This window comes from Leopardus geoffroyi, chromosome D2 (assembly GCF_018350155.1).
Source record: "Leopardus geoffroyi isolate Oge1 chromosome D2, O.geoffroyi_Oge1_pat1.0, whole genome shotgun sequence".
In the NCBI taxonomy this organism is placed as follows: Eukaryota; Metazoa; Chordata; class Mammalia; order Carnivora; family Felidae; genus Leopardus; species Leopardus geoffroyi.
In genome coordinates, this window is record NC_059334.1 from 48,653,735 (window position 1) to 48,681,075 (window position 27,341).

At 37.0% G+C, this 27,341-nt stretch overlaps 2 protein-coding genes across 5 annotated transcripts in view; both read left to right on the plus strand.

Moving 5' to 3' along the window:
* The window catches only part of LOC123576765 (olfactory receptor 6C74-like), an 81,708-nt gene that overhangs the window by 50,804 nt on the left and 3,563 nt on the right, over positions 1-27,341 (plus strand). The window contains exons 1-5 of one of the 4 annotated variants that reach the window (XM_045438071.1): positions 5,791-5,843; positions 6,605-6,807; positions 6,901-6,955; positions 16,665-16,801; positions 19,493-20,479. In XM_045438071.1, the coding sequence (XP_045294027.1) occupies positions 19,518-20,479 (962 nt within the window). In that variant the 5' untranslated portion in view covers positions 5,791-5,843; positions 6,605-6,807; positions 6,901-6,955; positions 16,665-16,801; positions 19,493-19,517. Of the gene's footprint in view, positions 1-5,790; positions 5,844-5,901; positions 6,808-6,900; positions 6,956-16,664; positions 16,802-19,492; positions 20,480-27,341 lie in introns of those variants that run through there. The other 3 variants (XM_045438070.1, XM_045438072.1, XM_045438073.1) reach the window with 3 other exon arrangements.
* On the plus strand, positions 8,381-10,539 carry LOC123576764 (olfactory receptor 6C75-like). Its single transcript, XM_045438068.1, has one exon. The coding sequence runs from the start codon at positions 8,384-8,386 to the stop codon at positions 9,497-9,499; it is 1,116 nt and encodes a 371-aa protein (XP_045294024.1). The 5' UTR covers positions 8,381-8,383; the 3' UTR covers positions 9,500-10,539.

Sequence of the window (27,341 nt, forward strand, 5' to 3'; positions counted from 1 at the left end):
TTACATGTCAGTGTCCTTGGTTCTTTGGTTAAAGACTTAGGGCCACTGTTCTCTTATTGCTGGAGGCTAATTATAGATTTGAGAGGACTCAGAGATTATAATGCAATGTGTATAAACAAATTGAAAATAAGACCAACTATTAGGGTATTAATTGGATCAATATGTGTTATAAAACCTACATAATTTTCTCCCGAAATATTCTTTTTCTGCTGGTATTACTATTTGGCTAGGATCAACTGTTATCATTATCTCAGTTCTGTCTCCTTATAGACTTCCATTTCATCCTGTTCTCTTACCACAAATACTTATTCTGTCTTCATCAATCTCTGTAATACCTCCTGAGGATACAGCAGTGAGAAAGATGGGTAAACATTATCTTACCATGTGGTTGGGAAGGCAGTTTAACAAATAATGAAAGTAAAATGTTATCAAAGGGAAGGCTTAACCACAGCAAGAGAATTTCACCTATAGGCCTCCTCTAACAAATGTCATTTAAGCTGATATCTAAAGAACAAGTCATGGCTAGAAGGGCTACTTTTGAGTGAGAATGGAGAAAGGAGAGACTATTCCAGGCTTAGATTCCTGGCAAGAACATGCGGGCAAGAGTGATTGTGGAACATAAGAATGGTTGGTCCAGATTAAGAATAGTGGGAATTGACTCAGATGATAACATAGGAGGCTCCTGAACACAGACACACTCCCTCCTCCCACAGACACACTAAATGTACAGCCACACATACAGCAATTCCCTCTGAAAGAAGTCCAAAAACTAGCTGAGGGACTCCTACACATCAAGCAAATGTGAAAATACCCACAGCAAAATGGGTAGAAAAGCTAAGACGTACTCTCACCATAAACAGGACAACATTTAGTATCCCAACTTATAAGACTCCCACCAAAGTGATGGGGTCCAAAACACCTAGTTCTGAAAGCCAGTGAAGCTTGTGTCCATGAGACTCACAGAACTATAGCAAACAAAGAAATAGTTCTTAACAGTATGTGAGCAGTTGCTATGGCTATCCCCCCAGGCCCAGTGTAAATGAACAGGAAATAAGGTCCATCTTCCAGTCTTTTTTTTTTTTTAATTTTTTTTAACGTTTATTTATTTTTGAGACAGAGAAAGACAGAGCATGAACAGGGGAGGGGCAGAGAGAGGGGGAGACACAGAATCCGAAATGGGTCCAGGCTCTGAGCTGTCAGCACAGAGCCCGACGTGGGGCTCGAACTCACGGACTGTGAGATCATGACCTGAGCTGAAGTCGGACGTTTAACCGACTGGGCCACCCAGGCACCCCTTCCAGTCTTTTTTAATATTTGGACATATGATTTCTTATGATAAAAGTACACAATTTAGTTGTTACTGCTATGTAAATAGGATTTGGTTTTATATATGACTGAAGTCCTCATTCAACCTCCCACTGATACAGTGCTAACATATGCACCCCTAAGTTTTCCTGTAGTCAATTTGGACATTTGCTTCATATACGTACAGAATGTAAAATGGATAACAAAAGTAATTTCTTAACATTGTTAAGTTAAACTTGTAACGGTGCCCAACTGAGCGATCAAGTAAGACTTAATAGCATTCAGATCATTGGCTGAATTCACTTAGAAGGATACAATAGGAACCATAGCTTACTTGAAGGGCAGTGTCAAGCATCCTTCTTCAGTGGGAGATGTCCTTGCGGTAGTCTACATAGTCACCCGGGAGCTATTATCTTTGGCTCTCCAAGATGACATCTCAGGTGGAAGGAGACAGGATCTACATGTCCCACAAAGGCCAATATCTCTTGAATAATGTATTTTCAAAATTCATGTTTATCCTGGGACTTTAAATGTGGAACTACTTGGGAATTGGGTTGTTGCAGATGTAATTAGTTAAGATGAGTAAGTGGGTCCTTACTCCAATATTACTGGTGTCCTTCTAAGAAGAGGACCTTCTACAGAGGACTGGCGTCCTTCTGTATGTCTATTCATACAGACATACAGATGAAGAGAGAGAGAAAGACATTGGAGTGTGTCAAAGACTGCCATCAACCACCACAAGCTATAAAAGGGAAAGACAGATCCTTTCCTTGAGCCTTCAGAGAGAGCATGGCTCTAATGATACCTTGATTTCAAACTTTGAACATCTAGAACTATGAGAAAATGAGTTGCTGTTGCTTTAAGCCACCCAGTTTGAGGTAACTGTTATGTCATCCCTTGCAAACTAGTACAGGTGACTTCTAAGGTAAGGGAAGCCCAAAATTATGGCTTCTCATCAGGTATTAGTTCCTTATATGGAGAAGCAGCTAACCACTCATGGGTCACAACTGGCTTTTCATATTTATGAGATTTACAGAGGAACAATTCTAGAAAGTAAACAGAAGATCAAGTCAACATGCAGAAAAGGAAGGAACTTTGATAATTCTTTACCCACAAACATAAAAGGAAGTATTTGCTAATTTAAACAGACTGCTGTCATCCTCTTTTGCACTTAGAGGAGTTAAATCCTCACTATTACTATGGGTTTTGGTAATTTTTTTCTGTGGCAATATTATGTACTAATCCCCAAATTCGGTAGCTTCAGGGACAAATATGTCTTTTACTCACACACAGGTTGTAGATTGGCTGGATACGATGCGATATGATAGCCGTGGCTCTGGCTGAAGATTAGCTTCAGGGGTGCTGCACATGTCTTCTCAGATTTCAGAGATATGTGGCCAACTGGAACATGATCTGCTCATGGCTGATGGATGGATGTAGTGCAAGAAAGTAAGCCAAACCAAACCAATCCATTTAAAGCCTTGACTTGTATCATGTCTACTAACATTCCACTAATCAAGCCCTACATCAGTGGGATGAGGAAACATACTTGGCCTGCTCTAGAAACAAGTACTGCTACATCACATGGCATAGGACATGGATATATACTTATTACAGGGAAGAGGTGAAGAATTGGGAATAATAAACTGGTCCTCCTTGATAACCCTCTTTCAGTTGTGAAAGGTGAATGCTACCTCCTATTTCCTCTGACTTTGTCTCAAACAAAATCCATAAAGAATAACTAGAAAAAAGAGAATCTTTGAGAATATAAGAAGAATTTGGTGGTTTGATGGGGGATGGAAGAGGGAATTTTGAGGGGGTTAAGAAAAGGCTATGACAAAGATAATCAAAGACCGAGAAAGGGAAAGAATAGAATATGGTGGAAGTGATGTGGCACGATATCCAAGTCTAGGAGAACAGAAGCAGTATAGCTTATTCTGTCTGGTTCTGTCTCTTGGGATATTCACTTTTAAGCCATCACATAAGATACCTACTTTGAAGCCACTACCTAGACCATCTAGAGAGATCATCTAGAAAAACTGTATGGAGACCTAGATACTGGAGGAGCCCTCAGCACTTTGAATCTTTGTAGTTCAGATACCAGTCATGTAAATGATGAGACCTTTGACTGCAACTGCATGAAAGATTCTGAGTGGGAACCACCTAGCTGAGCAGTATTCCCTGGAATAAACCTCATTTTGCCATGGTATAGAATTCTTTGTATGTATTGCTGAATTCTTGCTAATTTTGTGTTAAAGATTTTTGTATCTATGAGGAAATTCCGCCTGCAGTTTTCTTTATATACTGTCTTTGGTTTTAGTATCAGGGCATGATATGGACTAAACTGTGTCCCCCCAAATTTATATGTTGGGGCCCTAACCCCCCATGTAACTATATTGGATACAGGAAATTTAAGGTGGTAATTAAGGTTGAATGAGATCATAAGGGTACAGTCTTAATTTGCTAGAGCTGATGCTCTTACAAGAAGAGGTAGAGACACCAGAGTTATCTCTATCATGGGATATTGTGAGAAGGTAGTTGTCTGCAAGCCAGGAAGAGAGCTCTCACCAGAACTTGACCAAGATCAAGTGATCAGCATGTTTTATAGGCACTTGAAAGTAATGTGATTTCTTTGTTGTTGGGTGGGTATTCTATAATTGTTAGTTAGAACCTGATGGTTGATGATGTTGAGTTTGTCTATATCCTTACTGCATTTTTCTTTTTTTTGTCTACTTGTTCTGTCAATTGTTGAGAGAGGGATGGTGAAGTATCCAAATGTAATTATTAATTGTCTTTTTTGCCTTTCAGTTCTATCAGTTTTTAGGTTATGTATTTTGCAGCTCTCTTGTTTGGTGCACACATTTAGGATTGCTGTGTCTTGATGTATTGACGTTCTCATTATCGTGTAATGTCCCTCTTTGACTTTGGTAATTTTCTTTGCTCTGAAGTGTCCTCTGTCTGATATTAATATAACCACTCCTGCCTTCGTTTGATAAGTATTTGCATGGAAGTCTTTTCCTATCCTTTTACTTTCAAACTGCCTATATTGCTGTATTCAAAGTGAGTGCTTATAGATATCATATAATTGGATGATGTTTTAAAATCCATTTTATCAATATTTAAATTGGGGTTTTCATATTTAATGTAATTTTTGATGTTTTAGGGTTTAAGTGTGCTATTTTACATTTTGTTTTCTGCTTGTTTTTCATTTCCATGTTTTCTTTTTCCTGTCTTCATGTGGGTTACTTGAATTTTTTTAAGAATTCAATTTTTATTTATCTATAATGCTTTTGAGTGTATCTTTTTATATCTTTTTAGTGGTTGCTCTAGGTATCATTTCCTATGTTTAGAGAACTTCCTTTGGTCATTCTTTTAGGATAGATAAACTGGTGACAAATTCTTTTAGTTTTCCTTCATTTGAGAATGTCTTTATTTCCCCTTCATTCCTAAAGGTTATTTTCGCTGGATGTAGGATTCTGTGTATTGATAATACTTTTCTTTCAGCACTTGAAAAATATTGTGCTACTTCCTCTAGCCTCCATGGTTTGTAATGAGAAATTTACTGTCATTTGAATTGTTCTTTACCCTGGGTAATGTGTTGTTTCTCTCTTGATGCTTTCAAATTTTTCTTTCTCTTCAATTACCAGAAATTTGAATATGACATGTGTTGGTATGGATTTCTTTGAATTTATCCTATTTAGAATTTATTCATCTTCTTGAATTTGTAAGTTGTATTGTTTGCCAAACTTAAGAAGTTTTCAGCCTTTGTTTCTTCCAAGTCCTTTTCCAGTCCCACTCTGTTTCTCCTCTTTTTCAGACTCCAATGACACAAATGTTAGCTCTTTTTTTATAGTTCCACAGGTCCATGAGGTTATATCTTTTTTTTCAGTCCATTTTCTTTCAGATTGGTGATTTCTATTCTATCTTGTTAAATTTTTAAAAATGTTTATTTATTTTTGAGAGAGAGAGAGAGAGAGAAAGAGTGAACAGAGGAGGAGCAGAGAGATAGGGAGACACAGAATCAGAAGCAGGCTCCACGCTCCAAGCTGTCAGCACAGAGCCTGACACGGGGCTCGAACTCACGAACTGCAAGATCATTACCTGAGCCGAAGTTGGACACTTAACTGACTGAGCCACCCAGGCGCCTCTCTATTATTCTATCTTGAGTTCATTGATTTGTTCCTTTATCTTCTGCATGCTGCTGTTCAGTACATCCATTGAATTTTTTAAGAAATTTAGTTATGATATTTTTCAGTTCCAAAATTTTCATTTGGAATTTTCATTCTAATTTATGCCTGTTATTTCTTGACTGGAATTTCTTTCTTTTTTTTTTTTAATTTTCAATGTGTATTTATTTTTGAAGGAGAGAAAGACAGAGTGTGAATGGGGGAGAGGCAGAGAGAGAGTGAGACATAGAATCAGAAGCAGGCTCCAGGCACTGAGCTGTCAGCACAGAGCCCGACACGAGGCTGGAACTCACAAACCGTAAGATCATGACCTGAGCTGAAGTCGGACACTCAACCAACTGAGCCACCCAGGTGCCCCTCTTGACTGGAATTTCTATTTTTAAATTTGTTTCAAGCATGTTTGTAATTGCTTATTGAAGCATTTTTGTGATGGCTGCTTCACACTCTGTCAAGTAATTCTAATATCTTGATGTACATTAATTGTCTTCTTATATTTAAGTTGAGCTCTTCCTTGTTCTTGGTATGACAAATTATTACCAACTGAAACCTGGGCATTTAGCTCTTATTTAAACTTTGGGTTTTATCTGGTGTTCTTTGACACTGTTCTGGCAGAGTAAGAGAGAGCTTCATCTTATTACCACAGATGGATTTCCCACTTGAGCTTTCAACTCTACCTTAGTAACATAATGCGGTTGGGAGTAACTGAAGTTGGTATGTTACTACCTTAGTAACATAATGCAATTTACTTTGTAAATTCTGGGAGGATTATATGTACCCTATCTTTGAAGATTTTCATGGAGGATAATGGACATTTGGGAGTCCATGTTATTATATTTGTGTATGTAATGAAAGGGTAGCTATGATTTTTATATTATAATTTTCTTTTTTTTTTAACAATGCCCAATTAGTAGCCATAGGGATCCTAGAGGGACATTGACCTCTAAATAGCTTTGTTCTGTCTTCTAACGAGGCCTAGCATGTCTGGGGCCCGCCCCCTGGCCCTGGTTGATCCTGATTGGTGTTAAGAGAGTCCATTGCTAAAAATATGATGGTGAAAATTAAATTCACTTTCATCTCGGCTTCCAATGACATGTGTGTTCTTCTCAACCTAGAGAGGTCAGGAAGCGGAAATGCATTTTACCTGCCCTGGAATTCATTTAAGAAGAATACCGTGTACAAGAGACCAGTTTGAGTGAGGAGGGTAATGTCTTCCACCATGCCCCAGAGCATTTGCCCAGCAAGCAGGGTCTCCTGCTGGTGGTGGCTGATGTAGGAGCAGAATGCGAGTTTGGGGAACCTGGAGCCTGCAAGGAAGGTATGAAAGCTTTTTGGAATTCCAAATTAAGTCATTCCCAGATTCCAGTAGAACACTGAGGACTATATGTATGTGCTCTCCTTTCTTTCCCAGGATTTCATCAGGCAAGATTGCCATGGAGCTTTCCCTTTGGTTTACCCCAGTTTTGGTAAGTTCTGATTTTGTATGAAGAAGCATGCTTAGTCAACGTGATGCACATTTTGGACTTTTCTCTAGGACAAATTAGGGTCATTTCAAATGCAAATGTTCCTCTCTCTCTCTCTCTCTCTCTCTCTCTCTCTCTCTCTCTCACATACACACACACACACACACACACACACACACACACACACACACACTTCTAAGTTCCTAGACCAGCATTTTGGTTTGCTGGAAGAATGAGGAGAGGGAGACCAAGTTCTGCTTACTGTGAGTTGCATCTGGGTAAGTACATGGCCTTAGTGTGATTGAGTTATTTTGCCATTAAATTTATTGTAAATTGAAGCAGAATCCATTCCTCTTCAAGCTGATTTACTATACTTAAAATAATGGGGTTTGGCTAAATCAGAACTAGTTCAGAAATCTGAGATGAACACTAGTTGACCAGAACAACAAAGCCTCACATAGAGAAGTTTATGGATTTAAAGGGTCATGGAGTATTTTATTTAGGTAGACAGTAGAAGAGACAATGAATCAGAAAATAATTGCCAGAGTCAAGGCATGTAATTTCTCTTTCTGTCCTCAAGCTAGTATCTCTAAAAGTATGTACTAAAAGGGTCAGAGGATAGAGATTCTCCCTTAGACTGACCACTTAGCACAGGAGGAAGGGAAAACTCTCCTTTCTTACTGACTGGTCTCAAGCTCTGTAGGAAAATGACCTGGCTTCTATCTCCCACAGTATAATTAAAGTCCATCTGATACTCTAGTACTCTCACTTTAGAGGGCTGCATCTGGGACCATAGGAAGTTTTCCTATAAGTAATGTTATGACATCAAATATGGATAAAAAATCCTAAGGACATCATGGGGGAATAATTTTTTGTGGGATGACCTACTCATGACTGTAAGTTTTTTTTTCCCTAAGGCTACAGTTTTCCTTTTGCAATATTCACCCTTTGATGATATTGATGATATCAGTGGTATTTTACCAATAATATGTTGCATGATCAGATATAAAAGTAAAAGAAGGGTTTTTTTTTCCCTGCTTGGCAATAGAGTACAGAAAAAATGGCTAACACTCTTAAAATTACATTATCCTTTATGAAAACTTGTAACCATGTGCACAGTTCTTTTTTTATCATTTAACATAAATATATTCAAGATAAAATATTTTTACTTAATAAAGTATAAAAACTAGACATAGAATATTTAAAATAATTAAAAAATCCAGTCACCACGCTTATACTATTTTATTTTTTATTAGTTTTTTCCCATTTCTTAAATTTGAAAAAAATTACAGTTGACACACAATGTTACATTAATTTCAGGTATACAATATAGTGATTCAACAACTCTATATGTTATGCTATGGTTACCACAAGTGTAACTACCATCTGTCATCATACAACACTGTCGCAATATCATTGACTGTATTCCCTATGTTATACCTTTCATCCCTGTGGCTTATTCATTCCATAACTGGAAGCCTGTATCTCCCACTCCCCTTCATCCATTTGATGACACTGTTTTATATGTTTCACAAAGTTCTTAATTCTTCAGTCATGATATTCTACAAAATAGCTCAGAGAGTTGAAGAAATGGAAAAGTCAGTGACAGGGGATACACGAAACTGGACAGAAGTTCAGGAATTCACTCTGGAGGGCTTTCCTGCTGTCCAGAACCTTGGAAAGCTTCTCTTCCTGGTACATCTGCTGGCATACCTGGCCTCCATCATGGGAAATACACTCATAATCACCATTACCTGGACTGACCATCGCCTCCAGACACCCATGTACTTCTTCCTCCGCAGTTTCTCCTTTCTTGAATGCTGTTTTGTAACCACTGTTATTCCTAAATTGTTGGCCATCTTTCTGTCAGGGAGGCAATCAATTTCTTTTGTGGCTTGCTTCACACAAGCCTTTGTCTTTCTTTTCCTGGGAACAACTGTTTTCTTCCTTATGGCGGTATTATCCCTAGATAGGTACCTGGCCATTTGCAAACCTCTGTATTACTCAACCATCATGAACCCAAGGATGTGTTTCCTTCTGGTCACTGCCTGCTTATCTTTGGGATTTGTCCTCATGGTGGTTCCAATTATGATGCTTTCCCAGTCATCCTTCTGTGGCTCCCATGTTATCCCTCACTTCTTTTGTGATTTTGGGCCACTGATTCATCTCTCTTGTTCTGACACCAGATCTACTGAAATGTTGGCCTTTATCCTTGCTTTGTTTATCCTTTTGACATCCCTTATCATAACCATCATTGCATACAGCAACATAGTAGTCACAGTTGTGCGACTTCCGTCAGCCAAGGAGCGACAGAAAGCTTTCTCCACCTGCTCCTCTCACCTCATTGTCCTCTCTCTGATGTATGGCAGCTGTGTCTTTATATACGTGAAACCAAAGCAAACAAACAGGCTGGACTCTAACAGGGAGGCTGCCCTTGTGAACACGGTGGTGACTCCGCTGCTGAACCCTGTCATCTACACTCTGCGGAACAAGCAGGTCCATCAGGCTCTGAGGGATGCTCTGTCCAGGGTTAGATTGCAGAAATAGAACCATAGACTGTCAGAGGGAGAATGCCTCTTCTCCATCTAATGCAATCTCCATCCTATTTCTGGAATCTCTTACATAGTCTTGCAACTGTGTTTTTAAAGTTTCTGCTTGTTTATTCTTAGAATAAGGGCCAATTTATCTTATAATCCAATGTACTCCACTACTTGAAAGCTCTAACATTCTTGTTCATATAGAAATGAAATTATCTTCCTGTTCTGTGATCTTCTGTTCACGAGTTTTAACTCGATAGGATTCAACAAATTTTAATGAGGAGTCTCATATCCATGATTCTGTTTGATGCATGTGAAATCTCAAAGTTGAGAAGGTGTGGTTTCATGTATCTACTTGTGGTAAGTACATAGGGGTGGAAAATGAAATTCACAAGAATTAAGAATATCAAGTTGGTTCAAGGATAGATGTAACATGGTCACTATATTGATTTTTGAAGGACACATGTACATAACTGTCATGGTATTAATAGCATTACTTGAAATGACTCAATGCAATTGTTTTCAATTGTGCATTGTCTGTATATAAATAGAATATAAATCTTTACAATTCTAGTTTACGCTATAATGAAGACATATAAATGTCTCTAATTGAAATTGGAAGTTTCCTTTGGTTATGCTCATCTGCTAGTACTGATTTCAGTACTAAAGGCCCGATGATGGAGTACCAGAGAGAGAGAAGCATTATGATTTCTGGAACAAGGAATTGAGTGGTTAAGATTGTTTCCCTACTACAGAAAAGGAATTGGGGGGAATCTGATCAAAGGTGGAAACGAGTCTGATTGTGACTGTAGAGTCTTTCTAAGTAAATCTATAAGCAAGTATCTTTATTTGTGAAATGAGAGCTTTGATGTGATAATCTCTGGGTGTCCATTATTAGTACGAGTGTGAAATGACACTACTGATACCAAACATGACACAAAGACACACTGTAATAGAAATACAATTTGAGTGTAGAAAAAAGAAAATGATGAGATGTTTTTGTTTGTTTTCATTTTTTTTAGTGTTAAGTTAACGCATGACATCTTTAATGTGTTTTTTGGCCATGTGTATGTCTTCTTTGGGAAAATGTCAGTTCAGGTCCTCTGCCCATTTTAAAATCAGATTATTTTTTGGGCTTTTTTGGGTGTTAAGTTTTTAAATATATTTTGGATATTAACCCCTCATTGGATATGTCATACGCAAATATCTTCTCTTATTCAGTAGGTTACCTTTTGGTTTTGTTGATGGTTTACTATCCTGTGCAAGTGATGAGATATTTTAATGAAGAATTACAACTATAATTTAGTTATTCAAGATTTTGGTAGGAAAGGATAGATTTGGACACAAGACACAGTAAGAAACGTCCTGGAGCTGGTGTTTGCTTGGCATAGTTGGCTATCATGCTTTGCTCTGACCACATTATTCTGTGGTTTCAGGCATAATAATTGACTGTGTTATGAAGATTTCTGGCATACAATTACGAATGAATTTGAAGAATAGACTACTCAATTAACACAACACATTTTTGTTCACCCTATGCACATATAAAAATTTCCAAGTATTTTTTTGTCGGCTTATCTCTTTTTATGACATTTGGTATATTCCCTTTGCTCAAAGCATCACATTGTCAATGATTTTTCCCAGAATGGCCAATTAATGGTACAGTTATTGGCATAAAGGTCTCCCCATAGGAATGCACATGTCAGTGGAGGCTGGTGATGGCAGTTGGGCTGTAGCATGCAGCTTGGGGGCCTAGCTGAAGGTGAGCCCAGTGGTGCAAGCTAGTGACGGAGTTGAGGCCAAATCTGGGGCCACATGCAGCTAATTCAAAATATATAAAGAACTCATACAAATCAATGATTAAAAAAACACAACTCAAATAAAGTAATTGGCAAAGGACCTGAATAAACATTTTTTCCAAAGAAGACATATAAATAGCCAATAGGTATATGAAAAGATGTTTAACATCATTAATCATCAGAGAAATACAAATCAAAATCACAATGAGATATTATCTCACACCTAAGCTAGGTTAGAATGGCTATCATAAAAAAGTGAAAGGAAAAGAAGTATTGGTGAGGATGTGAAGAAAGGGGAACTTTGGACACTGTTGATGAGAATTTAAACTGGTGCAATCACTGTGGAAAATAATATGGAGGTTCCTTAGGAAGCTACCTAAGTGTCCATCCATAGATAAGTGGATAAAGAAGCTTTGGTGCATACACACACACACACACACACACACACACACACACAGTGGAATAATACACAGGCACAAAAAATGAAATATTGCCATTTGCAACAACATGGATGATTTAGGGGATACCATTCTAAGCGAAATGAGTCATTCAGAGAAAGACAGATACCATATAATTAACTTATATGTGGAATTTAAGAAATAAGTGAACAAAAAAGAGAGACAAAGAAAAAACCAGACTCTTAAATAGAGAACAAACTGGTGTGATTGCTAGACAGGAGGTGGCGGGGCGGGGGGGGGGGGGGAATGGGTGAAATAAATGAAGGGAATTAAGAGTACACTTTCATGATGAGCATTGAGTTATCTATAGAATTGTTGAATCACTATATTGTACACCTGAAATGAATATAACACTGCATGATAATTATACTTGAATAAAAAATGGTTGAAAATTTAAAAATATATAAGAAAACTACTGTATAATCCAATGATACTACTTCTGGATATATCTCCAAAGGAGTCGAAATGAAGATATTGAGGAGATATCTGCACTCCCATGTTCACTGCAGCGTTATTTATTATAGCCAAGATATAGAAACGACATAAGTGTCCATTGATGAATGAATAAAGAAAATGTGCACAGCTTTCTGTATGTTAATCATAATTGAATAAAATGGCTTTAAAAAAGAAAATTGCACTTTTTTTGATTCAAAATTTTACTGAATAGTTTTAATAGATGAGATGAGTAGAATATTAGACATGCCAGATGAAAAATTAGCATATTCGAAGATATAGAAACTTAAAAACACACACACAAAGAAAAAATAATCCAACTAAAATGATAAGAGCATCAGTGAAATATGGGACAAATTCAGGCAATCCAACGAGCATATAATTCGATTTCTGAAGCAGAAGTTTGTATGTGGAGAGGGATGACAAAAAAAGATTTAAGGACACGATGGCCAAAATTTTCCAAATTTTCTGAGAACAGAACCAAAGGTCTCAGCAAAACCCAAGCACTAGAAACATGAAAAAATCCACACCAAAATGCATAATACATTGCTCAAAACCAGTGATAAAGAGAAAATCTTAAAAACAGCCAAAAGGAAAAATTACATGTTTCATACTGAGGAACAAAGATAAAGATGACATAAAATTCTCTTTGGAAAGAAGTAAATGAGAATGCAGTGATACAGGCACTTTTGAAGGACTGCGAATAAAAATCTGCCAACCTAGAATTTGATACCTGTAAAACTGTCAAAAATGAAGGCTTACAAAAGATAAAAGGATTAATCACTAGCAAGCCTACAGAATAATAACTAATAAAGTCAGTCCTTCCAAAAGAAAGAAAATTACACCAGATGAAAATATGCAGAGCTATGAAAAAGAATGAAGAGCACTGGAAATAGTAACTATATGGTAGGTATTTAAGGTATTTATTTTAATTATTTAAATGTCTGAAAGATAATAGACTCCACAAAAATAGTAACAATGCAGTGTGGAGTTCATAACATACGTGGAAGGAAAATATATGACAATAATATCATAAAAGCTGAGGGGGTAGAAATAGAAGTGTACTATTATAAGTTTCTCATATGTGAAGTGGTAAAACTATCACTTGGAGGTAGGTAATGGTAAGTTAAAGATGTATACTGTAAATACTAAAGCAACCACTGAAATAAAAGTAAAAAGTTATAGCTAAGAAGCCAACAGAAGAGATAAAATGGAATTATCACAATGGGGCAGTAGGAAACTTGGATTGATGTATATCTTCACTATATTCATTATGGTGGTGATTTCACCAGTATTTAAACATGTGAAAATGCCATGCCAAGTCCCTGGAAAAGGCTGGCTGGGCTGCTGAGCCTTCTGGGCCAGACAATAAGAGGCCAGCACGGAAACATATTAAGATGAAGAAACTAGCAGAGACATCAGCTAAAGTAGGTAACTTCAGCCCTAGGAAGATCAGCCCTTAAAAAATGCGGGAGGTATCTAAACAGTTACTGGCTGATGAAAGTCAGAGCCAGACAGCCAACCAGAGAAAGGTGTAGCTGTAAACTTAAGTTCTGAGCATCTTAAAGCACAGTCCAAGCAGACAGCATACTGGGATGGTGTTTCAAAACTACCAGGACAGGCCTGGAACTTCCTTCAAGCCATGAAGCTGGGGGGGAGAAACCTTCTACCATAGCAACTGCAAAGAGCCAGATATCACAGAATTTGTGAAGTTTATGAAGGAGGCTTACCCAGGCCACACACAGTTTGAGAAAAACAATCCCCATTATGACCCATCCAGAAAAGAAGACAATCCCAAATGATCCACGGTAGATGTACAATTTGTTCCAGTGATAAAGCGTTTCATTACCCTGACTGAGCTCAAAACCCGTCACCAAGCCCTTAAAACAATATGGCTCTCTTAGGCAAACCATAAAAGAGACTCTTAACTACAGAGAACAAACTGAGGGTTGTTATAGGTGGGGAGTGGGCTAAATGGGTGATGGAGATTAAGGAGAGCACTGTTGTGATGAGCACTGGGTGTTGTATGTATGTGATGAATCACTAATTTCTAATCCTGAAACTAATGTTACACTATATGTTAACTAACTGGAATTTGAATAAAAACCCAAAACATTAAAAAAATAACATGCCAAAATGTATCAAATTATACACTTTAAATATGTCCATTTATATCAATGATCACTTAAAGCTGTTTAAAAGATAATAGAGCTGATTGTAATGCAATATTAAAAATGCATGGTTAATTCAAAAGAAAATAGGAAAGAAGAATATGAAATATATAGCAGGGGACAAATAAAAGGAAACATCAAGATGGTAGTTAGGGCACCTGGGTGGCTCAGCCAGTTAAGTGACTGATTCTTGATTTTGTCTCAGGTCATGATCTCATGGTCATGAGATCAACCCTGCATCAGGCTCAATGCTGGGTGTGGAGCCTGCTTAAGGTTCTGTCTCTCCCTCTCCCTCCACCCCTCTCCCCTCTCTCTCTCTCTCTCTCTCTCAAAAATAAAAAGATGGTAGAGTTATATCTAACCTTATAATGACATTACATGTAAATGGACTAAGCACTCCAATTAAAAAAGGGGACACAGAGAGAGAGAGAGAGAGAGAGAACTACATTGGGTAAAAAGGAAGAACTTACCATGTGCTGGTTATAAGAATAACGTTTAAATATATACAGTAAGAAATTCCGAGAAACATCAAGCAAAAGAAAGCTTGTGTGACCATAGTAATATATATTAAAAAAATAGACTTCACAGTGTATTTTCAGAGATTAAGAGGTAAATTTATAATGATAAAGAAATGAAATCACCAGGAAGACATAATTTTATATGTATATTCACATAATGATAGAGCTTAAAATTCATGAAAGAAAAGTTGGAAGAACTAAAGTAAAAAGATCCACAAATATAGAGGTTTTAACATCATTATTTCAGTAATTAATACAACAAACAGACAAAAAAATCAGTACACAGAGATTTGCATGACTATCAACTAAGTGCACTTAATTGATAATTGTAGATTGTTATATTTAGCACCTGAAGATACATATTATTTTCATGTGTACATGGAAATTACACTACTAGGTATTTACCCAAATGATACAAAAATATTTATCCAAAGGGATACATGCACCCTGATGTTTATAGCATCATTATCAACAGTGGCCAATTTATGGAAAAAGCCCACATGTCCGTAGACTGATGAACAGATAAAGAAGATACGGTATATATATACAGTGGGATATTAGCCATAAAAAAGAATGAAACCTTGCCATTTGCAGTTATGTGGATGAAGCCAGTGTGTATTATGCTAAGCAAAATATGTCAGAGAAAGACAAATATCATATGATCTCACTCATATGTGGAATTAAGAAATAAAACAGATGAACATATGGAGAGAGAAAAAAGAGAGGCAAACCATAAGAATGACTCTTAATTATAGAGATCAAACTGAGGGTTGCTGGAGGGGAGGTGGACAGGGAATGGGCTAAATGGGTGATGGTATTAAGGAGGGCACTGTTTTATAGTTTGATTTGAACAGTGGTTACATGGCTATTTATATACTTAGAAAATTATCAACCTGTACAATTAAAATTTGTTCATTTTACAGAATGTAAATTATACCTCACTCAATAAAATACCAAGTTAAAAAGGGAAACAAGCAAAGACAATTGTAAAAATTTAAGCTTGTCTTTCTTGACATATGTAATTCGGGATTTTGTAAATTTTACCACTCTAGACCACTCATGGAAAATATACCTTTGAAGACTTGTACAAAGAATTGTGTGGGCTATTGATAATGACAGTTGTATGTTACCATATGCAGTGAAATGGCAATTATGTTATATTTCTGCTGAAATTTCTCATTTCCAAATATGGACAATTAAATGTCCTCTGGGACTCTTATGATTTTAGTTCCTGCTTCCTTTTTTCATACTCCTCTAAATGAATTCTCAGTGTTCCAGAGGTTTGTCCTTTTGGACCCTGTGTGTCTCATTGGGGATGGTAAATAATCCTGTAGTAAATATATCATCAGGGCATTTGAATGTATTCTCATTTATGACTGCAATGATCCTCAGCTACTGTGAAAGGTGGGGAGCAACTGGTTGATGGGAAAGTGAAAAGGAAAGTGACCTTTGTTGTCTCTTCTTCCTGACTTTCTTGTGGTATGGATGCATAGCTGACCAAATTTGATGTTTATGATGGACTGGGTCATCGTATGCCATAGACTGGATATAAATATGTTCAGGAATTTTAAATGGTTGCATCAGCAAATTCTGGTGCATATTTGTGATACTTTCTATTGTCTTGATCTAGGATTTATCAGTCCAGTTGCTATAGGGGAAAACTATGACTGTCAATCCTCCAGAGTTTAGAAATCTCTGTCTTCCATGAAAAAAAAATCAGCCTTAATCATTTCCTATTAATTTAAGATATAAGGCATTTATTGATTTCTTCAATAGTTCAAGGAAAAGTACGTCTCATTTAAGAGTGTTCTTCCCCACCCTGCGTTCCATTAGCCCAGGAGAAAATTCCTGGCTTGTCGGAAGAAAAGAGAAGCATATTGTCAAAGAAACTGTTTCCTGTAAGCTGCTTCTTGGTGAGTACTTGACTATGATGATACTTGCAATCTAACAGGTCACATATTTAAAGCAGAGACTTGTTATGTTTAAGTTTGTATTGTGGGTCATGCATAGTTACTGTAATAGGTTTAGCTAAATCAAAGAATTAAGTAAAGTACAATTTAATTATGGTGACTTACTCACTAGAGCACTGATTTCCAATGGATGCCCAGATTCGTTCCCCAAAGATTACATATCAATTCATCTGGCTTCTAGGTACACACTGGCATTAACAAAACAAAGCAAAACAAAACAATGTTCCTCTAGTGATTGCAAAGGGGATATAGGTGTAATTCCATCACACCAAAATCTTCTGGTGTAACAAAAATATTCCCAGAAAACAATATTGAAGGGTAATTTATGACTAAGAGCAGAAGGAAGAATTTTTCTGTCAGGTGGGTAGAGAGGGAAACTGACCCACCCATTAAATGTTTATTCATTGATTCTGAACAACCAAGTCATGTAACCATGCCTCTAGCCCCCAACCTTTAGACATGGTTTCTCTTAAACCCAAAGACTGGGTAGTTATGAGATATTGTGATAAACTAGGTTTCCTCCTTACTCTTTTTTTGAATATGAAATTTATTGTCAAATTGGTTTCCATACCACACCCAGTGCTCATCCCAACAGGTGCCCTCCTCAATGCCTATCACCCACTTTCCCCTCCCTCCCACCCCCATCAACCCTCAGTTTATTCTCAGACTCTTATTTTAAGAGTCTCTTATGGTTTGCCTCCCACCCTCTCTAACTTTTTTTTTCCCTTCCTCTCCCCCATGGTCTTCTGTTAAGTTTCTCAGGATCCACATAAGAGTGAAAACATACGGTATCTGTCTTTCTCTGTAGGACTTATTTCACTTAGCATAACACTCTCTTGCTTACTCTTAAGGTCTTGGGTAAAGAACTCAGGCTGAACCAACTTCAGGTCAGGAAAATAACTGGTTTGGAACATGCTAATAGGAAAATGATCTCCTTGCCAATTTCTTTTCCTTTTTTCTTTTCTTTTTCTTTTCTTTTCTTTTCTTTTCTTTTCTTTTCTTTTCTTTTCTTTTCTTTCTTTCTTTCTTTCTTTCTTTCTTTCTTTCTTTCTTTCTTTCTTTCTTTCTTTCTTTCTTTCTTTCTTTCTTTCTTTCTTTCTTTCTTTCTTTCTTTCTTTCTTTCTTTCTTTCTTTCTTTCTTTCTTTCTTTCTTTCTTTCTTTCTTTCTTTCTTTCTTTCTTTCTTTCTTTCTTTCTTTCTTTCTTTCTTTCTTTCTTTCTTTCTTTCTTTCTTTCTTTCTTTCTTTCTTTCTTTCTTTCTTTCTTTCTTTCTTTCTTTCTTTCTTTCTTTCTTTCTTTCTTTCTTTCTTTCTTTCTTTCTTTCTTTCTTTCTTTCTTTCTTTCTTTCTTTCTTTCTTTCTTTCTTTCTTTCTTTCTTTCTTTCTTTCTTTCTTTCTTTCTTTCTTTCTTTCTTTCTTTCTTTCTTTCTTTCTTTCTTTCTTTCTTTCTTTCTTTCTTTCTTTCTTTCTTTCTTTCTTTCTTTCTTAGATGTATGTATGTATGTATGTATAGAGTGTGCACAAGTGGGAGAGGGGCAGAGATAAAAGAGAGACAGAATCCCAAGCAGGCTCCACACCATCAGTGCAGAACCTGATGTGGGGCTGGAACTTATGAACTGTGAGATCGTGAACTGAACCCAGATCAAGAATTGGATGCTAAACCGACTGAGCCACCCAGGTGCCCCCCCCCCCCCAGTTTCTATTTCCAGAGGACTGAAGTCAGTACATAGGACACCTTCATATATTGCATATTATACCTGAAGTATAGAAATTAAAACTGTGACCCCATAAAAATATTCTTTGTGGGATGATAATCTTCATTGTTATCTGTTAGTTTTATACATTATGTGTAAACAATAATTTTCAATTTGCATTCTTTACCTTATGGACTTATTAAAAATATTTTCCGGGGCGCTGGGTGGATCAGTCGGTTGAGCATCCAACTTCGGCTCAGGTCATGATCTCACAGTTTGAGTTCGAGTCCCACGTTGGGCTCTGTGCTGATAGCTCAGAGCCTGGATCCTGCTTCAGATTCTGTGTCTCCATCTCTCTCTGCCCTATCCCCACTCATGCTCTGTCTCTCTCTGTCTTAAAAATAAATAAAATATTAAAAAAATTTTTCCAAAAGAGTAAAGTTGCACATTAAAATTTATTTTCAAAAATAAACAATAAGCCTTCAATTTTTACAATTTAATAATAGAAAAAGTTCAAAATCTTTTATAATACAGCATTTATTTATTTATTTATTTATTTATTTATTTTTTATTTATTTTTATTTTTTTTTCAACGTTTATTTATTTTTGGGACAGAGAGAGACAGAGCATGAACGGGGGAGGGGCAGAGAGAGAGGGAGACACAGAATCGGAAACAGGCTCCAGGCTCTGAGCCATCAGCCCAGAGCCCGACACGGGGCTCGAACTCACGGACCGCGAGATCGTGACCTGGCTGAAGTCGGACGCTTAACCGACTGCGCCACCCAGGCGCCCCTATAATACAGCATTTAAATGATACAAAATAAGCCCTCATTCAGAGTTGTAGCTGCAAGTAGTAGTTATTTTTTTAATAGTGGCCATGATTTAAATTTTTTATTCTTTGATGATAAGAATCACTTGATGATAGTGTTTTCTGTTTAACAGATCCAACAGAGTTGATGACAGAGAAATGGAGATAAACATGGAGGTGAGGAATGAGACAACAATCCAAGAATTCATTCTGGAAGGGTTTCCTGCCATCCAGTACCTGGGGAACATCTTCTTCCTGATGCATCTGCTGGCATATCTGGCCTCTATCACAGGAAATATGGTGATCATCATTATCACTTGGGCTGACCATCGCCTCCAGACACCAATGTATATTTTACTCAGCACTTTCTCCTTCTCTGAATGCTGTTTTATTACCACAGTTATTCCTAAACTGCTGTCCATCTTTCTTTCAGGAAGGCAAACAATTTCCTTTACTTCTTGTCTCACACAAGCCTTTTCTTTTCTGTTTTTTGGGTCAATAATTTTTTTCCTGATGGCTGTGATGTCCTTGGATCGATACCTGGCCATTTGCAAACCTCTGCACTACCCGGCCATCATGAACCTGAGGGTTAGTTTCCTTCTGGCTTTCTTCTGCAATGCTTTGTCCTTCATCTTGATCACTGGTCTGGTGCTCAAGGTTTCTCAGTTATCCTTCTGTGGCCCCAATGTCATCTCTCATTTCTTTTGTGACCTAGGCTCCCTGATTCATCTCTCTTGTTCTGACACTGGGTCTGTTGAAATATATGTCCTCTTCCTTGCTCTGCTTGTCATTCTGATATCTCTCATTTTAACCATCATTGCATACAGCAATATAGTAGTCACAATTGTGCGACTTCCATCAGCCAAGGAGCGACAGAAAGCTTTCTCCACCTGCTCCTCTCACCTCATTGTCCTCTCTCTGATGTACGGCAGCTGTGTCTTTATATACGTGAAACCAAAGCAAACAAATAGGCTGGACTCCAACAGGGAGGCTGCCCTTGTGAACACAGTGGTGACCCCACTGTTGAACCCTGTCATCTACACTCTGCGGAACAAGCAGGTCCATCAGGCTCTGAGGGATGCTCTGTCCAGGGTGAGGTTGCAGAAACAGAGCTTTGGAGGGTAAGTGGATCTTCTTGGTCTTCTAGTTCAATTTCCCATTATTGCAGAAATCTTTCCTATAGAATCTCTACATATAGTGATCTAGCATATGCTAATTTCATCTAGATGGGTACTATCTTACTTTGCAATGCAATACTTTTCACTATTTGAAAATTCATCTTAGTTCTCTATATTATGCTGAAGGATATCTTGATTTTCTACTCAGTGGTCTTTTATGAATTCAATTCAAACAACTAGGTTCTCTGTGGAGAACCTAGTATACATAAATCATATAATATAATTTTTTAAGCTAAGAATTTAAAAAGTTGTCAATAAAATAATAATAATAATAATTGCTGGTACATTCTTATGCTTGAGTTTTCTGATACCTAAGAAAACATAGAAAACATTACCAGTTTATGTATTCATGGTTTGAAATTTTAGAAACAAATTGTTTCTGAAAATTACATAAAGTCATATAATAGCCTAATGAAAATTAATGGTATTTCATTAATTGTATCTTTTATGTAAATGAACCAGCAGTAAGCTGGTTCTTTCTTTGGGTCAATTGGTTTTAGAGGCATAAGTAGCTCAGGGTAACCTAGAGGTGGTTAGGCACTTTGACATTGTCATCTTCTAGTGTATCAAATGTAACCAATAAAATTGTCTTTAATTCTTTCTTGAAACATAAATAAAAGGCAAAACTTTTTAATTTGTTCAACTTTTCCCCCTGTAATTGATATTGCCAAGCCTTGGTCCCAGTAGGTTACTGAAAAATAGGTGATCCCACTACCAGATTCTCTCCCCACATGTAAGAGATATTTTCTCCCAATGTGATTTTAGGTGTGGGAGCTGCCACCATCTTTCAGGTTAAGCTAAATTATGGTCCATTTTATGCAGCAAACTAACAGAACTCATAATTAGGAAAGTTTAAAAGGAAAATGAATGCATTGATAATTAAAAAATGGATTAAAATTGGGTCAGTTATTGTGTTTGTAGCTTCTTGGAGTAGGTGGCTCCCTCCCCACTGAAGACCATTGGCCCTAATGGGAAGTAGTACCTGTCACATCTGACACGACATGTACATGGTGTGCATTTGATTTTTACTGTGTCTGATTTGATTGTGTATATTCCTTTCCTGCCTGATTTGATAATTCCTTATATTTCAGGCATATTCTGATTAGGAAGAACTTTAGACTATCAAAGAATGTTGAGTGATTTAGATTTTTATGTCTGGGAATGGTCTGATTATAAACTGTCCTGGGGTTATGGTCTTCCAAGGACTGTTGTGTCTATGTCCCTCCTTTCTCCAAAGAAGAAGATAATTTCTGAACCTAATCTAAAGGCAGGGAACTCCTGAGAATTATCTGCTTTTGGTTTCTGTGCATTAGATAAAATAGCCACCTCTTCCAATTTTCACAGCCTGACCTCATGAACCAGAGTAGTGTAGGAGATGAACCTCTAGGTATTTTTGTAGATGCTATTTATTAAGTTGAGGTAGTTACCCTGTACTCCTAGCTTATTATGAGTTTATTTTTGTTTTTTATCATGAATGAGCAGGGAAGATACTCCTTGCTCGACTCAGATGAAGCCACTAGAAGAAGGTATGGTTTTCTGTTGGTATTTGGATGGAGTAGGGTTAGTATTGATAAAAATTCTGTTATTAGGGCATTCTTCTCCAAGTTTGGGTTAGGGGGAAAAGTTTTTTTTTTTTTTTTTTTTTTTTTTTTTTTTTAACTATTTAAAAGAATCTGTCGGTTCTGAGTTGGAGGCTTCTGAAGCACCCTGTCTGGGATATATGAAAGGCAATGAGGTATCTCAGTATGTGGATCCTGAGAAACTTAACAGAAGACTACGGAGGAGGGGACAGGGGAAAAGTTACAGAGAGGGAAGGAGGAAAACCATAAGAGACTCTTAAATACTGAGAACAAACTGAGGGTTGATGGAGGGTGGGGGAGAGGGGAAAGTGGGTGATGGTCATTGAGGAGGGCACCTGTTGGGATGAGCACTGGGTGTTGTATGGAAACCAATTTGACAATAAATTATATTTAATATAAAAAATTTTTAAAAAAAGAAAGGCAATAAAGAAACCCAGGGAAACGACTGCCATATCATTCCTCAAGTCCCAAGGTCCCTAGGCCATCTACTGTCTTCTTTCTATTTTTCAGAATCTTTCTATCATTCTTTGTTGTGTTATGTCCAGGGTATCTAATTTAAAGAGGGAAGACCTGGGGGGTGGGGAAGGGTTATTTCACCTCGGTGGAACAGAAAGTCCTTAATGAACTCCTTGAAATCAGTTATTTTAGAATGAAAAGTATTACTTTGTTAAAGATGTTTCTCATATGACAGCCCATGAAAATTGAAGGATTGATTCACAGAGGAAACTTCTTAGTATTAGTAGGTATACAATTTGCAGAGAAGGTGTCAATTTCAGGAGAAATAAACTAGGGAGTTGAAAAAAATTCAATGTTTTGGTTTGAGTTACTCCAGAAGCAGACCCAGAAACAAGAATTTGAAGACAAGTAGTTTACTGGAGAGTTTATTCTATGAATGACCAGTAGGGAGGAGGGAAAGTGCTATAGTAAAAAGAATTGTGTATTACCAAGCCAGTTACCCTTCTGGGAAATTGGAGCCCAATCTCACTGTGGAATTCTATGTAGCCGTATAATACATTCTTATGAATTATTCAAACACAGAAGAAAACAAGATGGGGTATGTATATAACAATTCTGCACCCATCATCCATTGAGGATTGCTTGTGGGAGTGTTCTTTCGCTAGCCCTTCTGGCTTGTCTTATGCACAGAAAAATGTGCTCCCAGGGCCAAAAATAGTGCACTGACAGAGTTTGCAGGAATTTATAGTAAACAACCTATAGGCTGCCTGTCAAGTTGAATCCAAGGTAATAGGGGTGGGGCCTAGCAGTGTCTTCTTCAATCCACCCTTTACACTAATTAGATTCACTTGCCCACCACCTTAAATTCACACTGTTAAAAAAGAATCAGTCAGAAATGAATAATGCAAAACCTGAGATTGGAAACAGGCTTGATGCAATGAACAGTATGCTGGAAGAAACAGAGTAATGAGTTAGTGATATAGAAGACAAAATAATGGAAAATGGGCTGAAGAAAATAGAGAAGTAAAAAATTATAGAATATGGGAATAGATAGGGAAGGTGCTTAGGGAACTCAGCACCTTCATCAAACACAATAACATTCATATTATAGGAGTCCCAGAAGAAGAAGAGAGAGAAAGGGGGCAGAAAATTGAGGAAATAATAGCTGAATATCTCCCTAATCTGGGGAAAGAAACAGATATCCAAATCCAGGAGGCACAGAAAGTTCCCATCAAAATAAACAAAAGTAGGCCAACACCAAGATGTATTGTGGTTAAATTTGCAAAATACAACAATTTAAAAAAATCCTAAAAGCAGCAAGACAAAAGAAGTCCTTAACTTACAAGGGAAGACTCATAAGGCTAGCTGTAGATTTCTCAATAGAAACTTGGCAACTGGAAGGGAGTGGCATGATGTATTTATAGTACTGCATGGGAAAAATAGGCAGTCAAGAGTGCTTTATCCAGTAAGGCTATCATTCAGAATAGAAAGAGAGATGAAGAGTTTCTTAGACAAACAAAAACTAAAGGAGTTCGTGACCACTAAACCAGCCCTGCAAGGAATATTAAAGGGGACTCTTTGAGTGTAAAGAAACACCAAAAGTGACAAAGACGAGAAAGAATCTCCAACAGCAATGACAAATCAAGTAACAAAATGTCACTAAATACATATCTATCAATAATTACTCTGTATTGGACTAAATTCTCTAACCAAAAGACATAGGGAGCCAGAATGGATCAAAAAGCAAGACCCACCTATATGCTGCCTAGAAGAGACTCATTTTAGACTTAAAGGCACCTGCATATTGAAAGTGAGGGGATGGAGAACCATTTATCATGCATATAAATCAAAGGAAAGCCTGAGTAGCAATACTTATATCGACAAAATAGACTTTAAAACAAAGACTAGCAAGAGATGAAAAAGGGCTCCATATCATAACAAAGGGGACAATCCAACAATGAGATATAAAAGTTGTAACTATTCATGCACCCAACATGGAGACACCCAAATATATAAAACAATAACAACCATAAAATAACTCATTGGTAATAATACAGTAATAGTAAGGGGCTTTAACACCACCCTTACATCAATGTACAGATCATCTAAACAGAAAACAAACAAGGAAAAAATGGCTCTGAATGATACACTGACCAGATGGACTTAGAAATATTCACAACATTCCATCCTACAACAGCAGAATACACATTCTTTTCGGTGCAAATGGGATAGTCTCCAGAATCCATCACATATTAGGTCACAAATAAGGCCTCAACAAATATAAAGAGACTAGGTGCAAATGGGACATTCTCCAGAATAGATCACACAGTGGTAGCAAATCAGACTTCAACAAACACAAAAAGATTGAAATCATACCACGCATTTTTTTTTCTGAGCACAATACTACAAAACTTGGAGTCAACCACAAGAAAAAGTTTGGAAACCCCACAAATACATGGGGGTTCAAGAACATGCTACTAAAGAATGAATGGGTCAACCAGGAAATTTAAAAAGAAATTTAAAAAGTATATATGGAAACAAATTAAAATGAAAGCACAGTGGTCCAAAACTTTTGGGATGCAGCAAAAGCAATTCCAAGAGGAAATTATATGGCAATACAGGCCTACCTCAAGAATCAAGAAAAATCTCAAGTAAACAACCAAATCTTACACCTAAAGGAACTAGAAAAAGAACAACAAATGAAACCTAAAGCCAGCAAAAGCAGGGAGATAAAGATTACAGGAGAAGTAAATGATATAGAAAAGCCCCCAAAAAGAGTAGAACACATCAGTGAAACTAGGAGCTATTTCCCTGAAAAAAATTAGTATAATTGATAAACCTTCAGCCAGACTTATCAAAAAGAAAAGAGAAAGTACCCAAACAAATAAAATGACACATGAGAGAGGAGCAATAAAAACCAACACCACAGAAATATAAACATCCAGAAGAGAATATTATGGGAGTGCCTGAGTGGCTCAGTCAGTTAAACGTCCAACACTTGATTTTGGCTCAGATCATGATCTCACTGACATGTGTGAAGCCTGCTTGGGATTCTCTCTCTTCCTCTGCCCCTCCCCTGCTCATGAACATGCACTTTCTCTGAAAATAAATAAACATTTAAAAATAAAATAAATCACATTTTTTAGAACAACAAAAAAGAAGACAATATTACAAAAAATTATATTCCAATAAATTGGACAATCTGGAAGATACGGATAAATTTTTAGAAACATATAAACACCCCAAACTGAAGCAGGCAGAAATAGAAAACTTGAACAGACTGATAACTAGCAAAGAATTTGAATCAGTTATAAAAAAAAGTCTCCCAACAAAAAAAGTCTCCCAACAAAAAAAGTCCAGGGCCAGATGGCTTCACGGGTGAATTTTAACAAACTTTTAAGGAAGAATTAACACCTATTCTTCTCAAACTGTTCCAAAAATAGAAATAGAAGGAAAACTTCCAAACTCATTCTATCAGGCCAGCATGATCTTGACACCAAACCCAGACAACGATTCCACTAAAAAGGAGAAATACAGGCCAATGTCCCTGATGAACGTGGATTCAAAAATTCTAAATAATGAAAGACAGATATCATATGTTTTCACTCATATGTGGATCTTGAGAAACTTAACAGAAGACCATGGGGGAAGGGTAGGGGGAAAAATAGTTACAAACAGAGAGGGAGGGAGGCAAACCATAAGAGACTTTTAAATACGGAGAACAAACTGAGGGTTGATGGGTGTGGGGGGAAAGGGGAAAATGGGTGATGGGCATTGAGGAGGGCACTTGTTGGAATGAGCACTGGGTGTTGTATGTGAGCCAATTTGATAATAAATTATATTTAAAACAAAACAAAAACAAAAATTCTAAATAAAATAATAGCAAATTGAATCCAACAATACATTAAAAGAATCATTTACCACAATCAAGTGGGATTTATTCTGGGGCTGCAAGCGTGGTTCAATATTTGCAAATCAATCAATGTGATATACAATATTAATAAAAGAAAGGATAAGAACCATCTGATCCTCTCAATAGATGCAGAAAAAGCATTCGACAAAGTACAACATCCATTCATAATAAAAACCCTCAACAAAGTAGGGTAAGAGGGAACATACGTCAACATTTTAAAGGCCAAATATGAAAAACCCACAGCTAATATGAACCTCAATGGGGAAAAACTGAGAGCTTTTCCTCTATGATCAAGAATAAGACAGTGACGTCCTCTTTCACTGCTGTTCTTTAACATTGTACTGGAAATCCTAGCCTCAGCAATCAGGCAACAAAAAGAAATAATGGCCCCCATATTGGCAAGGAAGAAGACAAAGTTTCACTATTTGCAGGTGACATGATACTCTATAGAGAAAACCCGTAAGACACCACCAAAAAATTGCTAGAACTGACTTACAAATTCAGTAACATTGCAGGATACAAAATCAACGTATAGAAATCTGTGGCATATCTAGACACCAATAATGAAGCAGGAGAAAGAGAAATTAAGAAATCAATTCCATTACCAATGCAACAAAAGCAATGATACTGAAGAATAAACCAACCAAAGAAGCGAAAGACCTGTACTCTGAAAACTATAAAACACTGATAAGAAAACTGAAAGGACACAGAGAAATGGAAAGACATTCATGCTCATGGATTGGAAGAACAAATATTGTTAAAATGTCTATATTACCTATAGGAATCTACACATTTAATGTAATCCATATGAAATTACCAACAGTATTTTTCACAGAGCTAGTACAAACAATCCTAA